This window comes from Trichogramma pretiosum, unplaced genomic scaffold (genome assembly GCF_000599845.2).
Source record: "Trichogramma pretiosum strain Unisexual culture from Peru unplaced genomic scaffold, Tpre_2.0 scaffold46, whole genome shotgun sequence".
Classification (NCBI taxonomy): Eukaryota; Metazoa; Arthropoda; class Insecta; order Hymenoptera; family Trichogrammatidae; genus Trichogramma; species Trichogramma pretiosum.
Window position 1 is genome coordinate 471,712 of NW_019641609.1, and position 21,545 is coordinate 493,256.

Genomic DNA, 21,545 nt, shown 5'->3' on the forward strand with positions numbered 1-21,545 from the left:
CTCGCGAAGTATAATTGAGTGAAAAAAGATTATAGCGAGGTGTAGATAGATCTGAAGGCTGCCACGTATGACATAGTAGATTTAATTATCTGAAATGAATAGTTTCAATTAAAGTGTTTCCATCATTGTATGGAAATTTCATGCGTGAAAAAAAGAAAAAGCGTATTACAGTGCTGCAGGTTTCAAAATTTAATTCTATCGTTGGTCCAGCAGTAAGTACGAAGGGCTTCATAGATCTCATCATTATAAATGAACACATCTTCTGTATCTTTGGGGAATAAATTTGACCATTCATTCCGCAGCTAGAAAAAACTCATAACAAACTCATTGAATGATACGTTTCAAAAATGAACAGACTTGCGTTTACAAGTACCTGGTAATGTAAAAATATTCGCTTGAGATTTTTAAAAGTTGACTAGGAATACAAGTAAAAATAATAGCACATAAAGTGACGAAAAATGCGAACAGCATTTTTGATGCTCCCACCAAGTCTGTTTCCACCAGAATTACCATCTATACTAGACTTTAATATGTGCGCGCTACGCGCGCATGGAACTCTTATGAGTATGTAATTTAATATATGAAAGATATTATTAACTACAGACAGAGGGCGTATATAGATGACACTAAAATATTTCTTGTACTCACATGAAGTTGGCTCTAAGAGGGTTCAATTCGATCTATAATCGCAATGGCTCTTATATTAATTAGATTCATCAAAATATTCGTTTAGTAAAAAAATTCAACCCTTATTCAACTTTAAAAATACCGCAGTAGCCGTTAATACAACAATAGAACTTGCTCCAAATATTACAACGAACATCAATGGTCCGCTCATATCTTGGGTAATGCCATAGAAACTAACATTTTCAAATTATACAAAATCGAAAGAATCGTAGCTGTATTATTTAGTGCAGCTTACTCTATACAAATTTGATGTGTGCGAACTATGTCTTTGAGGTGTTCGCAAATCAATTTGTTAGCATTTTCTTTATTCTTAATTTTGCTGCTGTATAAGATACACATTTTTTCGAAATGGTACCTGAAATATTAATTATTTACTTTTATTAATCATTTTCATACACTTCAACTAATTTTGAAACGTCATTTCAAATTTGTGTTTCGTTAATTTTTTTTATAATTATAATGTTTTAATTTTTGCGTACTGTAAACACCGAATTTCACAAATAATAAACAATACAGCACTACATTGAAAGCAGTTCATAGCACCTATTAATAAACCATAAATAAATAATGTAACAAGTTGAGCTCCAAAAATTTGGTAAAAGTATTCTTCTGTATCGACGAAAAATTCCATGTGAAGAGGATGGGTTTTTTCATAAGTTTGATTGCCTGGAAGTGCCCAAGTTAAGAAGAATGGAATCGCTACTGGAGCTATCCCAAAACTTGTACATAATAATAGTATTGACCCTAAAGAATATCACATTGAAAAAATCTTATTTAACACATTGGCTAACTTGACTTTGTAACCTGCTTGAAAAGTAGATAAAAAATATCCTTTCCTGGCTAATTTCATCATCCTTTCTTGACTCTCTTCTGGATTGGCAAACCACATTCGAGCCATTAGTGTGACACTCATATATATCTTGTTTTAATTTGAAATAAAAAAATATGAATTATCACTCGAATTAAAAAAAGACTTAAAAAAAGATTTACATTTTTTTTAGAGCCTATCATGAACGTGTAACAAAACATCATTATTGTAAAAGCTACAAGCTGAAATATAATTTCGACCAAAGTGCTGCCTTTAATTTCATTTTCTTTTTCTTTGATTAACTTCAGTATCTAAATAGACGGTGATTATTACTAACAATGTAACTTATAAACTGATATAAATACGTACCGTGAGAATTAGCGAAAGAAACAGACATAAACATAAAGCTACATTTCCGAGCATTTGCAGAATTTTATTTTGAAAAGGGTATAAGAAAGAAACCTTCATTATCTTTACAGTCCACGGAAAATTATCTTCCCATAGTTTTCTAGCTTTTATATAAGTTTCATCAGAAGTATCAATATCCATCTTAGTTTGGGGCAAATTGTTGAGAGAGTGAAGATGGAATATAAAATAAAAAAATTTTCGTTTCATTTATGTTTGCAATGTAATATTCTTAGATCGATATAAAGCATCATAATGTCTTTAAAAACTTCGTCAACTGCGGTAAAAACATTGAAAATTTAAGAATGTCATGAGTTTGAACTGGAAACTTGTTTTGTAGAAAAAGCATAATTGAAACCCGTGCTATTGTGATACATGTGTCCCTTATGGTACGATTATTGTAAGAGATTTAACAGCATTGTGCTGAATTCACATTTATGTTTTTAAATCATTCATCAAGAAGGTCTTGAAAAATGACCATCAACCCGACTTTTGAAAAATACTCTCTCTCAAAAAAAAAAAAAACCTTATGTATTTTAATTTAAAGATCACCTAATATACCATACAACTAATCAATAAATAATGAAATGAACAGAGATAACAAAATATTCATTTATAAAATAGAAATAAAATCGTCATATCGCGAATAAAGGTGACGCGTAGCCGAACACATGAATACCGTTACAGTCCAATATAATAATGAAACTCAAATGATATAAACATAATAATTAAGTGATTATCTAAAAAGTTTCAAATTTCTTTGGTTATCTAATTTTTACATTGGTAGAATATGAACATAGACAAAAAAAGTTATAGCGAAGTGTAAAAAGATCTGAAGGCTGCTGCGTATGACATAGAAGATTTGATTATCTGGAAACAATAGTTTGAATTAAAATCGTTCCAACATTGCAAGAAAGCTTTATCCGGAAAAAAGGCGTACAGTGCTGCAGGTTTCAAAATTTAGTTCTATAGTTGGTCCAGCAGTTAGTACGAAAGGCTTTATCGATCTCATCATAATAAATAAAAACATCTTTTGTATTTTCGGTGATCGAATTTGACCATTCATTCCACAGCTTGAATAAATTAATAACTGATTTATTAAAAGAGGTTTCAAAAGAATTGGTTCGTTTACATTCAAAAGTACCTTGTAATATACAGTTCCTCACTAGTTATTTTTAATAGTTGACTAGGAATACAAACGAAAACGATAGCGCACAAAGTTACACAAAATGCAAACAACATTTTTGCTGCTCCAACTAAATCTGTTTCCATCAGGATTACCATCTTTATAAAAAGAAACTTTAACAGCTGAATATTTCGAAACAATTAAATGATTTTAAACATACCGCGGTAGCCGTCAAGACTACAATAGAACTTGCTCCAGTTATTACAACGAACATCAAAGGGCCACTCATTTCTTGGGTAATGCCATAGAAACTAAAATTTAAAAATTTCTAAATCATCGAACGAATCATAATTTTATTACTAATTTAACTTACTCGATACAAATCTGATGCACACGGACCAAATCTTTCAGTTGTTTGAAGATAGATATGTTGGCATTTTCTTCATTAATCATAATTTCGCTGCTGTATACTTCAGTCATTTTTTTGATGTTGGATCTAAAATATAAATTTGCTATAGTTATCAACATTTTTTTCGTACATTAGAATCAAAAATTAAACTGCTGTTTTAAATTGATTTTACGTTTCCTTTTTAGTAATTCATAATATTCAAATTGTTACGTACTGTAAACAGCGAATTTCTCCAATAATGAAAAGTATAGCACTACATTGGAAACAATTCATAGCACCTATTAATAAACCATAAACAAATAAAGAAACAAGTTGGGCACCCAAAATGTGATAAAAGTATTCTTCTTTATTGACGAAAAACTCTATATGAAGTGGAAGGGTTTTTTCGTAAGTCTGATTGCCTGGGAGTGCCCAAGTTAAGAAAGGTGGAATAACTACTGGGGCTATTCCAAAACTTATACATAATAAAAGTATTGACTCTAAAATATCTCTGGATGAATAAATCTGATACAAATTAGTAGTAAATTTGAATGACTGACCTGCTTGAAAAATAGAAAATAAATATCCGTTTCTGGATATTTTCAACATCATATCTTGAACATCTTCTGTGTTAGCAAACCACATTCGAGTCATCAATATTACGCTCGAATATATCTTATTTTTATTTGAAATAAAAAAATGCACCATTACTCAAATTAAAAATGAACTAATAGGAAAATATTTTACATTTTTTTTAGAGCCTATAATGAACATGTAACAAAACATCATGATTGTAAAAGCTACGAGCTGAAATATTATTTCGACCAAAGTGCTGCCTTTAATTCCATTTTCTTTCTCTTGAAAGAGTTTTACAGACTAAAAAATAGTAATAATTACTGATACGTAGATTGTTAAATGTCATAAATACTTACCGTAAGGCTTAGTGAAGTAAACAAACATAAAAATAAAGTTATGTTACCAAATATTTGCAGAGTTTTATTTTGAAACGGGTATAGAAAAGATATCTTCATTATCGTCACGGACCAAGAAAAATTATCTTCCCACAGTTTTCTAGCCTTTATCATAGTTTTATCAGCAGTATCCATCTTAGTTTGGGGCAAATTGTCGAAGGCGTAAAAGTAGAATATAAAATAAAATAATTTTCGTTTCATTTATGTTTGCAATGTAATATTCTTAGATCGATACGAAGCATTATCTTTTAATGTCTTTGAGAACTTTGTTTTCTGTGGTAGAATCATTTTATTAACTTCTATTTTTTTATTTAATTTTTAGCGCGTCACAAGCAAACTCCTTTTTTGGTTTTGCAGAAAAAGCATATCCAAATCCCAATAGCTCTGGGCTAAGTTATTATTTATGCTCCAATTTACTGGATGTCAATCTTACTTATTAGTTCTAGTCTTATTCATACTTAGATAATTCGGTTTATAAAAATTATTGATTCTAAAATTATCAGTTGAATATTTAGATTCGACCAGAACAAATTGCAGTTTTATGATTTGATTGTTTGTTATGATGAGTATTACTTTCAACATAGCTTCTAAAGATAATTACCATTGTTTAATGATTTACGTACTCTACTTTCGCTTCAACGTAACAAGTGACGCGGCTTATTCTCATTACGCAAGATATTTGTCGTACATTAAACTACGGCATCGAGGGGCAGCAGCTTGCGTCTTCTTTTCCTTTTGGAATCCTCCTAATAAAGAAAAGCCGATCATTGAGTCGGTGTATCTTCATATCGTCTACACGCACATTGTACGCGAAAAACGAAGTAGTAGTAGTGGTATCAGAAAACTTCTTTTTTTCTTTCATCGGAAGAAAGTAAAGGAGGAAGAAGATAAGCGAACGATGTAAGAGAAAGGAATAAAAAGAGCCCTATGGGCGATGGTATAATGGTATATATAACGTTGGGGGCACCCAAGACTACAGTCCATAGAAGCGAAAGTAAATTGTCAGGAAAATCCTTGTAGCATATATAATAGGCGCCGCGAGCGTATTACACGCATAATACTCGTATAGCTATATAGGTGTGCGAGTAAAATCAAAGGTGTACCCCTTGCTACAGATGCGTTTGCGCGCGCGTAGCGTGTCTGCGTGTCTGGACGCGCACTGCCTTGAGATTGGCACAATTGATCGTAAAAATGTCGACAAAAGGGACTCTCTATACTGCTTTTACGTGTTATGGTAAAACGTACACCACGTCGACGTGTATTTGTGCGCGCAAAGAACTCGAATGAGAGGCAAAAAAAAAGAGCGATTCGTAATTTTCGACTCTCGCGGGCGCGTCAATCTCGATACGAATCATGTCACGTTCTTATGTATTTGCAAAAAGCTCTCAGCGTGCGAGAACGTGAATGACAAACTGTAATAATTGCGATAGGGGAAACCCTGGTATTTTTCACCTATATTAAAACTACACATTGAATATTTTCGATCCATCATAGGCCTTATGTGACACGTACTATTTTGTTTTTGGAACCTCGCATGCGAACGCACTCGAGATATTTTTTTGGTTTTCATATTTTTGCACAATTAGAAGCAAAAAAAGAGTGACTAAAAAAGTTTCGACACTAATCGAATGAACTCACGTCAAAACCTGAAAATAATATTATCACGTCTGTAAAAAGGGGCGAAGAATGAGAAAGAATATCCACTTAGCACTGCGCACGAGCCGACAAAAATATCGCTCCTTCTTTTTCTTCATCTCGAACACACACACAGTCTCGGGGCTTGACTAAACTCAGTTAGAGGTGGTGCTCGCACGCACCCTTGGATTGGCTGTTCTTACATGGCTATATATATATTTTTCTGCGCGTAGTCTCGAGACTCTCACTCTCGCATTAGCACCATACTAAGTACGAAGGCGCGTGAAAAATTTACCAGAGTGAGAATCATATCTTTACCCTAGGCGCCTTTATTGGATAGGATAGCTTTGCCGAGTGCTGTGTCGTGTTGCTTTTTCGTCTACATCAGAGTGTGTAAGTAATAAGCAAAAGGCACGGAACTTTTATTGGATGAGATGCCTTTTTCCAGAGCTCTAAATATGCCATGAGACCTCGATATTTCAGATGCTAAATCTTTACATTTCGCTAGATTTCTCCTTTCGATCCAACCGTATAATCCCACTCTTTCAAAGTTCTTAACGCTCAATCCCTTTTTTTCTCTCTTCTTCTTCTTTTTTCGCGCTAAAGAGGATCTTTCGTGCGACGAAATTAATTGACCTTGCCAGGGCAAAAAGTCTCCACATATTCGTGCAAGACTATAACACTCGTACGTATAGATACATATATATATATATATATATACAATGTTCGACGATTCTTATTCTTGATACTTTTTCATCCGCACGATTTTCCCCTACAATGTTTTGAGATTTTCTCATTTATCTCCTCCCCCCAGATTAAGTCCATCGAATCGATCATTTAATCGACAAATAGATAATTGCAATTCTATTAAACCATTTAATCCTATTATCGATCGCATTATACGTATTTAACAGGTTTGGATAAGCCGAGATTTTCGATTGAATAAAATTCAAGTATTTTATTTTTTTTTTCGTCAGGAGTCGAAAAAGGAAAAGCGACGAGCGCAAGAGCGCATAAAATGAAGTTTCGTAAAACGCGCCCGCGCTGCAGAAGCAGCAGCAGTTAAAAAACTTTTTCTCTCTCTCTCTCTCAGACACATGGGTATAGTACGTGGGGCAATAAGACGTTTATTCATGTCCAGGGACTCATTTCAGTTAATTAGAGAGTTTTAGTAGCAGCGCCGCGGACTGACTACTCGCCTCTTTTAAATATTATACATAATTTTCTCGACGATTTTCGAATCATCTTTTCGCAGCAGTTCTTCAATTTGAATCTCGCGCATATATAATGCAAATATATAATACTCTTTTTTAATCTCGCTCTCTCTCTCGGCGAGCTGAAATATTTATTTTTAGAACTTGGTACTTTTGAAAGAAACTCGAAGTTCTGCTACTACGGCGCGGCGGCGAGGGAATATTTCGTTTTTTGTGTGTGTATATATACCGTATGCTTACCCCGTCGCGCATTGTATTGATTACACACACGTCCCGTACTACAAATACACGCATACGCACACACCGACTCGCGATTGTTATTTCTTTCAATTAAAATCCATTCGAACTTTTCTAATGAGTATACACGCGGAGTCAGGCGGGCATACGTATACGCACAGCAGCAGCAGCAGCACGCGGAGAGTTTAACAAAATTTTTGCTCTCCCTGTCTCCAAACTTCACTTATATATACATTAATTATCCAGCTCGTTAACGAACTACATTTATATGCACGCGGAATACACGTGTGTGACACATTCCTTTTAATTAATTCTATATAAACACGTGTATATATACTAGGGTGGTCCACTTTTTCAAAAATTTTTTGTATCTCGGGGGATCCATCGGAATCAGAAAGTTTGAGGTTTAAAATGAATTTTCCCGTAAACTAGAACTCAAAAAAATGATTTTAGATGGTGTCGATGGATTTTTGAAGTTTAAAAACGTGCTCCAAAAAAGAAGCAAAATCGGGCTATCATTCGATTTATTTCAAACTCTGTTTAGAGTGTAAAAATAATCTTGACAATACATTTTCTTATGTGTTTTTGTCTGCAGAATCGAATGCCGTAGTCAGTTTTGACCTAGGAGCACAATTTCATTCAAAAAAATACACTTTTTCGATCGTTCTTATTCGCAAATTCCGCAAAGTTCATTTTCGAGCGAGTGGCAAATGAACAGAAAAAATCTAGAAAATTTTTTAACACCACCAAAATTTAGGATTTTTTATGACAAATCCAATGGTATAAATTAGTATACACTTTGAAATTATTTTAATGCAGAAAAATACAACTTTGTCCCAAAAAACGACATTACGAAAAATTGAAAAATCGAAAAGTGTATTAGTTTCTTCCTGGAAATGGCTTAGTAGAATCAACTATAGAAAAAATTGCATGAAACTATCTGATAGGTTTTTTTCTCACCTTTCCAACGCCGGTTTCAGAAGTTAAAAATTCGCAAGATTCGCTGAGATACAGCTATTTTTGTACGATGCATTTTTTAGGCTTAAAATTCAATAATTCTGAGCTAGCTCTATTCATTAAAAAACCAGCGAAGCAGAATTTAAGCTAAAAAATGCATCGTACAAAAATAGCTGTATCTCAGCGAATCTTGCGAATTTTTAACTTCTGAAACCGGCGTTGGAAAGGTGAGAAAAAAACCTATCAGATAGTTTCATGCAATTTTTTCCATAGTTGATTCTACTTAGCCATTTCCTGGAAGAAACTAATACACTTTTCGATTTTTCAATTTTTCGTAATGTCGTTTTTTGGGATAAAGTTGTATTTTTCTGCATTAAAATAATTTCAAAGTGTATACTAATTTATACCATTGGATTTGTCATAAAAAATCCTAAATTTTGGTGGTGTCAAAAAATTTTCTAGATTTTTTCTGTTCATTTGCCACTCGCTCGAAAATGAACTTTGCGGAATTTGCGAAAAAGAACGATCGAAAAAGTGTATTTTTTTGAATGAAATTGTGCTCCTAGGTCAAAACTGACTACGGCATTCGATTCTGCAGACAAAAACACATAAGAAAATGTATTGTCAAGATTATTTTTACACTCTAAACAGAGTTTGAAATAAATCGAATGATAGCCCGATTTTGCTTCTTTTTTGGAGCTCGTTTTTAAACTTCAAAAATCCATCGACACCATCTAAAATCATTTTTTTGAGTTCTAGTTTACGGGAAAATTCATTTTAAACCTCAAACTTTCTGATTCCGATGGATCCCCCGAGATACAAAAAATTTTTGAAAAAGTGGACCACCCTAATATATACGCTTCATTGCGCTATGTTTGGAATACAATTATAATCCATGTGCCTATAAATGCATTCAAATGGGGGGACTTTTTGTTGTTGTATCGTCGTTTATAATTATTTTTGAATGAAAAAGGAGAAAACACGCCAAGTTTTTTTTGGAAAGAAATCATCTCAATATATAATGTAGCTTTTCACGTGTAGGTATAAAAAAGCAGCTATCATACGGTATGTAGAGGAGCTAGCATAATAAAAGCATAGCTCGACAATGGCCTATTAAAAAAACTAAAAGAGTCGTAGCTCCCTCGTTTCTGCTCTCTTATCCCTAAAGTCCATACTCACGGACTTCCACTTGTCCACATATATTCTCCATGTATGATTGGTTACGTAGCTTATATTAAAAAAAATAGCTCTGAACGAAATCAGGCACTTTATATGGCACCCCGTATAACTCAAAAACATCAAGGATTATGCAAAAATATATATACTTTTGTTTTCTCCTCACATACGCGCGTTAATCTTCTGTACTACCATGTACACGATTACCTATGCTCGCGAGCTTTTGTTATTCGAGCTCCTAGGCTTCGAGATTCCCAAATGATGAAATATTACTGCGTTACGCGATTTTCTCGCGCGCAGCTGCACCGATAGGTCGAAAAACGGTACGTACAATATAAAATCGAACAGCAAAAAAACTGCGCGGCCTCTACAATCTAGCTAGGCATCGATCGATGCCGGAAAAGGCGAACAACATACAATTAAAAGTATCTCACTCCGCGTGAGAGGCGATTTTCTCCTCTTCGATGATTAATACCTGTATATACGCGTCTATCCTTTATAGGATGGTCGAATCGGATTTAAAAATCAATTTTTTTGCACCTCAAAGACTGTGCGCTTCGGTTGGAAGCATGTCTTTAGTCAATGTATACCCGTATATAGAGCGTACCGCAAAACTTTGCGGAATTTGTTAATAGAATTTCCATGTTGCGAAACAAGCGCGACAATGACTCGAGCTCGCGTCTAAATTCAATTTTCGACAAGTGACGCTACTTGGAAACTTGTCCTTATAACGATGAATATACAAGTGACTTTGACGATATCTCGATGAATTTCTAATCAACCGTTCCGCTTTGTCTTTTCCAGCTCGTGGTCGAGTCGGCCAGCCAAGCCCAGGAATACGGCGACATGGTGATCGACGAGGACTCGCCCGTCAATCCCGATCTACTGTTCGACACGCAGCACCAGATGCACCTCTACGTGATGACCAAGCAGCGCATCTCCAAGGTCAAGGTGCAGGAGTGCACCGTCTACAAGACCTGCTGGGAGTGCCTGAACGCCAAGGATCCCTACTGCGGCTGGTGCTCGCTCGAGAACAAGTGCAGCCTGCGCAGCGACTGCCAGGACGCCGCCAAGGATCCGCTCTACTGGATCTCGTACAAGAGCGGCCGCTGCACCACCATCACCAGCGTCAATCCCAATCAGCTGCAGAGGACCACGGCGAGGACGCTCGAGCTGGCCATCGAGAATCTGCCCAGTCTGCCTGGACAGTTCTTGTGCGCCTTCTCGGCTCTGGACAAGACTTTGATCACTAACGCGACTAGGTAAGGACTCATTTTTCAGATTAACTTGTTTTTGGTTCTCTCTATATTTACGTAATTCACGCATCTGTTTTTACAATCCGTGTGTAGGAAATCGTACGGCGTGAACTGCACGACGCCGAGGACGGATCTGTTGCCCCCTATCCCGCCGGGACAGCACAACTTCACCGCCAAACTGTCGGTGAGAATGACCAACGGCCCCGATCTCGTATCGACGGACTTCACCTTCTTCGACTGCAGCACGCACAGCTCGTGCACGCAGTGCGTCTCCTCGGATTTCCCCTGCGACTGGTGCGTCGACGGGCATCGCTGCACCCACGACACCGCCGAGAATTGCCGCAACGACATTCTCGTTACCGGAGTCAGCGTGAGTACAAGAGAGAGAGAGAGAGAATTTCAAGCCTTCCTGCGTTGTTTATTACTATGTAGAGAAATTCCAACGCGTTTCTGTTGTGCTTTTACAGAGAACCGGACCGAGTTACCGTAGCGGACCTGCCTTCTGCCCGACCATCAATGCCACGGATTCCAAGGAGATTCTCGTCTCGTCCGGCATCAAGAAGACGATCCGCGTCAAGGTGCACATTATCGGCCAGTTCATCGTGCAGACTCGCTTCGTCTGTCAGTTCAACATCGAGGGTCGCGTTACCAGCGTCAATGCTCGCCTCCTCGCCGACACGATTTACTGCGACGACACCGAGTTCTCGTACACGTCCCGAGCTCCCAACATCACCGTGCCCTTCGCCGTCATCTGGGGCGGCTCCAAACCCCTCGACAATCCGGACAACATACACGTGGTGATCTACAGGTGTCGCGATATGGCCGACAATTGCGGCATGTGCCAGACCCTCAACGAGAAGTACGGCTGCGGCTGGTGCATGACCTCGGATCGTTGCGAGGTGCGCGACCAGTGCGACAAGGGCAGCGGCACCTGGCTCGATCGCAATCAGACCTGTCCCAATCCGGAGATTCTGCGATTCGAGCCGATGATGGGACCCTGGGAGGGCAACACCAACATCACCATCACGGGCATCAATCTCGGCAAGACCTTCAAGGACATCTATCAGGGTGTGACCGTGGTCGGACTCACTTGCCAGCCCTACGAGGAGCTCTACATACGCACCAAGCAGATCGTCTGCCGGGTCGACGGACCGGGCGACAACAAGATACGCGAGGGCCCGGTCATCGTCAGAATTCAAGACTTCCGCGGCCAGTCCAAGGAGACGTACAAATTCGTCGATCCCAACATCACCGCGATCTCGCCGCGTCACGGTCCACTCTCCGGAGGCACTAGGCTGCGCATCAGCGGCGCCTACATGAACGCCGGCTCGCGCATCCAGGCCTTCATCGACGATCTGCCCTGCGAGATCAACAACACCGAGCACGACGAGGTGCTCTGCATCACGAGCTCGAGCGATCGCAAGCGCAAAGGTCTGGTGACGATGCACTTCGACCAGTCGATCCGACAGTTCAACGGACACTTCGAGTACGTGGACGACCCGTACATCGAGAGCGTCGAGAGCGGCGTCGGTGGCCAGCTCAAAATACCCAAGGGTATTCCTAGCGGTGGCATCAAGATCAGCATTACCGGCAAGAATCTCGCCTACATACAGAAACCCGAGATGTACGTGTACTACGAGGGCAAACAGTACTTCTCTCAGGCTTGCCGAGTGCTCAGCCAGACGACGATGATGTGCATGTCGCCCGAGATCGACGTACCCCAGGGTCTCCTCGACGCCGAGAGGCCCCTGTCTCTCGAGTACGGCTTCCGCATGGACAACGTTGCCAAGGTGCAAAACCTCACGCAGCAGAAGCTTCATCCGTTCCTGCTCTATCCCGACCCGGTGTACGACGTCTTCGACGAGGAGATCAAGTACTACAAGAGCGACTATCTCACCATCAACGGACAGCATCTCGACCGAGCCTGCCAAGAGCTCGACGTCATGGTTAAGATCGGTGACAGTTTCTGCAACGTCACTTCACTGTCTCGCTATCAACTGACCTGCCGACCGCCCTTGATGCAACCTCAGACCCTCGACGCGTTTGGCAATGCCAAACCCGAGCTGCCCGAGGTGATCGTCATCGTCGGCGGCAATCTCAAGTACAAAATAGGCAAGATCAGCTACGCCCTGCCCGCTGGCCTGAACGGACCGTTGTCGAAACCCGCGCTCATCGGCGTCTCCGTGGCCATAGTTGGCCTCGTGATCGTGTTCATCGCCTTCCTCATCGCCTACAGGCGCAAATCGACCGAGAGCAATCGTGTCCTCAAGAACATGCAGGAGCAGATGGACATTCTGGAGTTGCGCGTCGCGGCCGAGTGCAAGGAGGCTTTCGCCGAGCTCCAGACCGAGATGACGGATCTCACCGGTGACCTGACCAGCGGTGGCATACCGTTCCTGGATTATCGCACCTACGCGATGAACATACTCTTCCCATCCGACGACAATCACGTGGTGCTGCAATGGGATAGACCCGAACTCATGCGCAAGGAGAAGGGACTGCGCCTCTTCGGCCAGCTCATCATGAACAAGACGTTCTTGCTGCTGTTCGTGCGCACCCTCGAGAGCAATCGCTACTTCTCCATGAGAGACCGCGTTAACGTAGCGAGCCTAATCATGGTCACGCTGCAGAGCAAAATGGAGTACTGCACCGACATACTGAAGACGCTGCTTGCCGACCTCATCGAAAAGTGCATGGAGGGCAAGAGCCATCCCAAGCTTCTGCTCAGGCGAACCGAGAGCGTCGCGGAGAAAATGCTCACGGCCTGGTTCACCTTCCTGCTGTACAAGTTCATGCGCGAGTGCGCCGGTGAGCCTCTGTACTTACTCTTCCGTGCCATGAAGCAGCAAGTCGACAAAGGGCCCGTGGACGCAATCACGTCCGAGGCCAGATACTCCCTATCCGAGGAGAAGCTCATCAGGCAGTCGATCGAGTTCAAGCCACTGACGGTGTACGTCTCGATATCGCAGCAAGCAGTGTTCGTGGGTGGCATGGACCCGCACACCGAGAACGTCCCAGTCAAGGTGCTCGACTGCGACACCATATCACAGGTCAAAGAGAAGGCCCTAGACACGATCTACCGATCGACCCCCTACAGTCAGCGACCCCGTAAAGAGGACCTGGACCTCGAGTGGCGCACCGGCTCCGCTGGCCGACTGATCCTCTACGACGAGGACTCGACTACGAAGCTCGAGAACGAATGGAAGAAGCGCAACACGCTCAATCACTACCGCGTACCAGACGGCGCCGCGCTCAGCCTCGTCTCCAAGCAGTCTTCCATCTACAATCTGTCGATTCTCTCCGAGAAGACCGACAAGTCGCACAAGTACGAGACGCTGAATCTCAGCAAGTTCAACTCGGCGAGTCCCCCACTGTCGCGCGCCACCTCGCCCCTCAATCACGACCACGACGGCGGCATGAAGGTCTGGCATCTGGTCAAACACCATCACGACAGCGACACGCAGAAGGAGGGCGACCGAGGCAACAAAATGGTCTCCGAGATCTATCTGACTCGGCTGCTCGCCACCAAGGGCACCCTGCAAAAGTTCGTTGACGATCTCTTTGAGACGATATTCAGCACGGCGCACCGAGGCTCCGCTCTGCCCCTCGCCATCAAGTACATGTTCGACTTCTTGGACGACCAGGCTCTGCACCACCAGATCACCGACCCCGAGGTCGTGCACACGTGGAAGAGCAATCTGCTGCCGCTGAGGTTCTGGGTCAATCTCATCAAGAATCCCAATTTCATTTTCGACATTCACAAGTCGAACATCGTCGATGCGTGCTTCTCCGTAGTTGCGCAGACATTCATGGACAGTTGCTCAACGTCTGATCACAGACTTGGTAAGTTGATATTGTTTTCGAATTTTTCTTTAGATAAATGCTAACCTGTGTTTTCTTGAATATTATAGGCAAAGATTCGCCGAGCTCGAAGTTGCTCTACGCCAAGGACATTCCAGTATACAAAGAGTGGGTAGAACGCTACTACTCTGACATCAAACTCATGCAGCCCATATCTGACCAGGACATGAACGCTATGCTAGCGGAAGAATCTAGAGTGAGTGTTGGATCGTTTTATTCTGAATAAAATATCACATCGATGATCGGCAACATATTAATGCATTGAAAATTTTTAATCTTCTTTCAGCTACATACAAACGAATTTAATACTAATTGCGCTCTGTATGAGTTGTACACGTACGCGAGCAAGTACAACGAGCAGCTGACGGTGACGCTGGAGGAGGACGAGTTCTCGACAAAGCAGCGTTTGGCCTACAAACTCGAGCAGGTGCACAACATCATGGCGGCTGACGGGAATCCATGATGCCCGCTTTACACGAGCAAGCACTCGAACAAACCGGCGCGCAACGAGCTGGCCTGCTGAGGACCGAGAAGCTCGGCCCAGAGTCTGTGCGGTACACCAACAACCCTCATGCCGATGACACCGCCCGGACCCTGCGTCGACGACTATTACTGGCACGTATCGGGCCACTTCGATCCTGAGCACCAGTATCTGCTGGCCTCGCCACCGGCCACCAAGCGCTCCGAACCCGCATCACCGAGTGTGAGCCGTAGATAAATCGTTTATCTTCGATGTATCGTACTACACGTTTACCCGACGACGATGATTATGACACGCGATGATGTGCTCATCTCGTCACTTTTTTCTGTCACGGAAAGAAATAAGCCAACGTTAGATTGTAAATCATTTTTCATTGCCATTTGCGAATGCGCGTTCTGATCGACGTTGATCGCGACGCATTTGTCTCTCGGTTTGAATGTTTCCTTTTAGCCGAGGATCGTTTACTGCAATTGCAAACAACAACTACTAGTACTACTACTATTAAATACGATTACCTACTGTGAAATGATGGACGCTAAACTGTGTTTTTAATGTTAATTGAAGCGCGAGTGATTATAGGAGTTTGTACATATTTATATAAAAAAAAGAGTGAATACCGCGCAATCGTCCTTTTTATTTGATAATTTTTTAAATTAATTTATGTGTAACGGTGATTATTACGATATAAATGTGTGTTTTAAACTGTGTAAAATTGTTTAGATCGTAAAATCGATTTTCTACGTTGGCCAGGAACAGTAACAATGTGTCACACTTTGTACTATCTTTCTACATGTAATTTCGAATTAGCGTATGTAAGCGTGTATGCGTGTATGTGTTACCTGGTTTTTTCACCTTCCAACCGATCGGATGAATGAATCGATTAGTTTTTATTAGAAATACAATTTTTACTTTTATACTGCGATTGGTACCAACGTTTAGCTGTGCCAATTGATTTATATTCATGCGCAATTTTTTGATATTTTAATCATTGTATAAATTTTGTAAATTTGTTTAACTAATAGTATCACGTTGATTATCAGTTGAAGAATAAGGCAAATAGGAGATTGATTTTTTAATTCGTTTTTTTACGCGAATGAATAAAAAATATTGTACCTCAGCCTCTAGTTGCAATATATTTGGGGACTCGACTTCTTTACAGCAAAAAATATTGCAATAAGATGGCAAGCGGGAGGTGCCAATATTATGAATTTGCTTGAAAGAATTTTTTTATTTTTTCTATAATTGAATTATTGTAAACTTGAAATTATAGTACATGACACTGCCACGCGCGAGATATGCTCTGATAGAAATTGATTCAGTAGCGCCATATGATGATATAATTCGAATTATGTAACGAATTCAAATTTCCATCCACACGAGCAAAAGCGATTGGAGAAAAAAAGTATCGATTAAGATTATTAATTGTAAAACAAAATGAATTATGATCTTTCGTGATAAGAATGAAATATAAAGTATATTATAAATGATACGATAGACACGTAAGTCATTGATAATTTCTAATACTGTTTCGATCGACTTGATCGTTGCGAAATATATTATTATAATTATATAAAATATTATGAATTAATTATTTAAAAATATATACATCTATATACATAATTACGAAATGTCATTATGTATATGTGTACATATATACACACTTTTAATTACACCGATGCAAACTCGTGTGTATGTATATATTATATCTAGCCTAGGAACGAAAACTAATATCATCAATAGGAGAGAACAAACAAGATGGTAATTAAGCCTCTCCCACCTTTCTCCTGTTAAAAAAAATCATTCGTAGTACAACCTATATATTAACTTTTATGGATTCAGCATTGACTTTTAATGACCATTACACTTTTATACGCTCAAAAAACTCGTATGAACTTCATTTTAATTCAAAGGTCATTCACATCAGATTGTTTGTTTTCATTAACGATGATAATGCATCGGGTGCCATTATCGATATATAAAATTCAAGAGAAGAAAAATCGTTGAATGAGTAAAAAGTAAATAATTGATTGATTAATCTGAATCTGTAAGCTGTGCATTATTGAGTCAATGTCCGTTTCCGCGTTATCTTGCATTCCGATCATTAGTTGAATAGGAGATAGGAAGGGAAAGGTTTGAAAAACGGCGATTTGGAAAAAAATACGAAAGCGTGAAACGTATTGTCATTACCTTAAAGAACAGACTGTGTATTAGCTATTATAAATATGAAAAGTCGTAATGAAATTAATTAATATATCTCGAGCTAATTAATTGTGCGTGTTATTTAGGGGCTCAGAAAGTTGTCTCTCTATGAGCGATACCTGACGAATGTGTTGAGTGTTTTTTCGCGTGCTTCCTCAACACATCTATCAATTTCTATGTACCTATAGCTGCCAACAAAGAAAAAGGTTTCAAGTTACAATTCTCGATCTATCTACTTTTGCGTACTATTTACATTATAACTTAAAAAAGTCATCGAGGTCTGAACGCGAGTTCTAAGAAATTTAGATTTTTTATGTGTTGTATTCTGTGAAGCAAAAATATTGCATCGATTCCGTATTATTTTTCGAGAACACATTCCAAATATATACGTGACGTTTTCGTTACTGTAAACTCAAATTCCATAATGATGATAAGTATTAATTTCTCAAAGTAACTATAAAATTTGACCTCGGTGTACTATGCTTTATCGCTAAAATTGTGAAAGCTTCCAAGAAGTGTATCAATTTTTATTATTTTGTAATTTTAATTTTTGTCGTCCAATATATGAATGCACAGTGTTGTTTATCTGAATTCCAGATTCTTTTTTTTTTACTTCAAAACCTTTGCTGTTCACTCTTGATAATGAAATTTTATACGAGTAATGTATGATTATAATAACAGTATTCAATACCAATTATTAATCAATACAATTAATCGAATGAAACATGCATGTACAATACTTGTAAGGAGTATAGAGAAAAAATTTTTCGCTTTGAATAATTGTATATTGACGAATTACTGGTTTATTTGTGCAATTATAAATTTTTTATAAATAGCAAATGTGTTTTTCTACTGTTTTCTGTGAAATTCCATACCATTATTTTACAATCGTTTTTTACCTTTTCTCGTAAGTTTTTGTAAAAAATTTTTATCGACGTCTAAGAAAACATTCGATTGTCTGTATGTCAATTCATGTGCAAATTTGGTAATGGAAGAAGTCGTATGATATAAAAGTATGCTCGAGTTCGAATGAACAAATAAAATAAGACATAATAATTATATTTATCTGCTATTTATGGGAGTAAAACACTCATGTAAAATTATCAATACGAGCTTGAGCGAACTAAGTTTAATGGAAAGCAACGATGTGAGCCAACAAAACGAGCGCTAAAAAAATTCTGCTAGAATTCGTCTGAACAATCCATGTGAAACTCGACATTTTGATATTGAAATAATGTGTAGAATCGTCTGTTTTGTAAGTGATTCTCGTCCTGTTTCATGCATAAAAAATACTATAAAAACATTATTTTCATTTTATTTTGTTTTACCTGATTTTCATTTTTATACTTAAGCTATATTATATAATTTTCTTTATTTATTGTTCCACTTTTAATTCAGAAGCAGTCAAAAAAGCGTACAGAAAAATTAGGCAGACAGGGTTGCACAAAAAGGGGCATTATGATAAAAGAAATTGAAAATAATTGCACCAACCAATGAAAGGAAACGAGTAAGACCCCAATTACCATGGTTTTCCACTTATGAAAATAACTACATAAAAGAATGGTACTAAAAGAACCCCAAAGTGCCTCTGGTAGATTTTTGGGAATGAAAAGATTTGATGGACATTTACAGGAAAAATGAAATTCTTTTCTCATGAACAATACGTGCAAAAAGCTATCACCGAGCATGCGGGAAACAATGTCAAGTTATTTTATCGAAAATGAATTACTGTAGGGATACTGAAAAACACTATTAAAACAACCATCACAGTGTTTTTATCACATATAACACTAACTAATGACTTAATCCAGTGGAAAATGAATATTGAATATCTTCTTAAACTTAGAAAAAAAAACTAATAGTTTTGAAAATTTCATATTCTCGCGAACTTAGAATAAAACTAAGAAAATAAAATTTGAATGTTAAGTCGATAATTAATCATGTGTAATGAACATTTAAACTTAGGGTTATAGTTTAAGGGACTTTATGAAAAATGAAAATTTTTCTTTGTGTAATTTTCAAGTAAAAAAACAATCATTAACGTTTTTAATGTTAAGCACGTTGTTTTAGATTGAAAGAAACAACCCAGATTGCGTTACACGCATACAATAAATATAATAATGGATCGAGAAAAAATTTTCTCTTTCCCAAGAAAGCTGATATCAGCGACCAAAATGAAAAAAGAAAAAGACTTCGAGTGTATATGGTATTGCATATCGTGTGATGTATATATTAATAGAATAAAAACAAACAAACAAATATATATAATAAATATATATGTGTATAACGTCTATTCCTTTAAATAGGCATATAATAAAAATTTTCGTTTTTTCAATGATGAAAAAATTAAATAACAAGAACATCAGATTAAAATAACTTAATACCAAATAAAAAATTGTATGGAAAATGAAAAAACTCGAAGAGTAATGAAAATATAACCATAGTAGGATAGTCTAAAACTTAATTTTCAAGATATAAAATAATAAAATATAATTGTCTGTATAATGCCTGATGCCGAAATTTCAAATCATTAATATAAAAAAATATATATATCGCAACAAGATGGCCACACACACACTCACAAACACAAGACTAATTTCGAAAAAATGACTATATATTTAGTGTGTCAGTTATAAACATATTATAAACCAAAATATAAAAAAAATATCGCTGTATATATTGATAAAAAATTTAATTTCAGTATAGTTTTTTCCTATGAGATTGTAGCGATATGTAATATGAAGTTTTTCATTGAAAAAAAAAGCAGATATATTATTATATTAAACTGTGATCAGTAGCAATTTATTCGTTTATTGTAAAAAATTATAGGTTGGTGTAAGCAATAATGAGTTTTTCTTCTGTGTAAAGAGAAAAGAAAGTAAAATCGTTTGATTTACATTATGGTAAAATGAAAATACACTGCTCCGACACTTGACTGTAATGAAATAAAATAAGTTTCATCATTTCGAGTAAATACACACTTCCAGTGTCGAAAGTAACTAAATTGAGATGCACATCTTTGTTAAACATGATTTTGATAAGTATACTAAAAAACTTGTGCGAATTTCTACAAAGAAAAAGAAAAGTAATCCCTTCTCGTACCTCGATAAGAAAAAAAACATGTAAGAGAATAAGGTAAAAACTTCTAAAAGCAAATTCAATTATAAGTATCGTCCTGAAGTATTTCTATTTCTTTTGTAAAGTATATTAAGAGTACGAAAAAAAAGTTATAGGCAGAGTGAGATGAAAAATTTTCGATTTGAAAATTTTTATTTTCTAATATAATTATCGCAGATGAGAGACAAGCGAAAAAAGACAAAAATCTAACGCAGGAAAAGCAACCGAACTAAGTACGATACGTGAAAATTTTCACTTTATTCTCCCTTGAGTATATACTAAAATTCGAACAGCCCATATCAACAGTTTTTTTTTTCCACCTGCCAATAGTTTCGGCTATCGTTGGAAAAAAATTGATTCGGTTCGCAATGTCTATATCCCTTAGTGATATACGAACGGATGAGAAATGGAAATTTTTTCGATGAAATTGGATACGGATCAAAAATCGCTGGTTTTTCATACATCTGCTTACCTATATGAATTCTACATCGATATTTCCTTTGACAAAAAAAATATTCATGTGTGTTCCTTTGACCGCTCGCGTGAGAGATTATCGATGATATTTAATATTAATAAATGGAGAATTATATATATATATTATAAATAAACAATTGAATGAACGATCATAATTGTAATGATTGTGCAAGACGTAATAAGAGAAAAAAAAACAAATAAAAATAATGAATGTGGGATAAAAATCTTGGACGAAGCAATTATTTTGTACTTGTTTTGTAATCTTAACATATGATATAAATATAAATATAAAATATATATATATAATTGTAAATGTTTACACACACGCCGATGGATCGAATGATGTCATCTTCAAATTATACACATTAACAATTAAATTGTTCGGATGTTTCGTCCCTCTTATTTTCGAATTATCGATAAAAGGTTCTTTTCATCGTCGATGTAATAATTTTTGATTTTCAGATCACAACTCGTTTGTGCATCGAACTCATTTCAACGACGTACTCGCTACTTATTTTTGTATAAATGTGTGAATTTATAGCTATTAATAGTG

At 37.7% G+C, this 21,545-nt stretch overlaps 1 protein-coding gene across 1 annotated transcript in view; it reads left to right on the top strand.

The window, feature by feature from the left end:
• The window catches only part of LOC106654481 (plexin-A4), a 189,849-nt gene extending 173,160 nt beyond the window's left edge, over positions 1 to 16,689 (top strand). The window contains exons 6-10 of the mRNA XM_014374400.2: positions 10,409 to 10,866; positions 10,954 to 11,230; positions 11,328 to 14,703; positions 14,772 to 14,917; positions 15,008 to 16,689. Coding sequence (XP_014229886.2) covers positions 10,409 to 10,866; positions 10,954 to 11,230; positions 11,328 to 14,703; positions 14,772 to 14,917; positions 15,008 to 15,184 — 4,434 coding nt within the window. The 3' untranslated portion in view covers positions 15,185 to 16,689. The remainder of the gene's footprint in view (positions 1 to 10,408; positions 10,867 to 10,953; positions 11,231 to 11,327; positions 14,704 to 14,771; positions 14,918 to 15,007) is intronic.
• Positions 16,690 to 21,545: the final 4,856 nt, after the last annotated feature.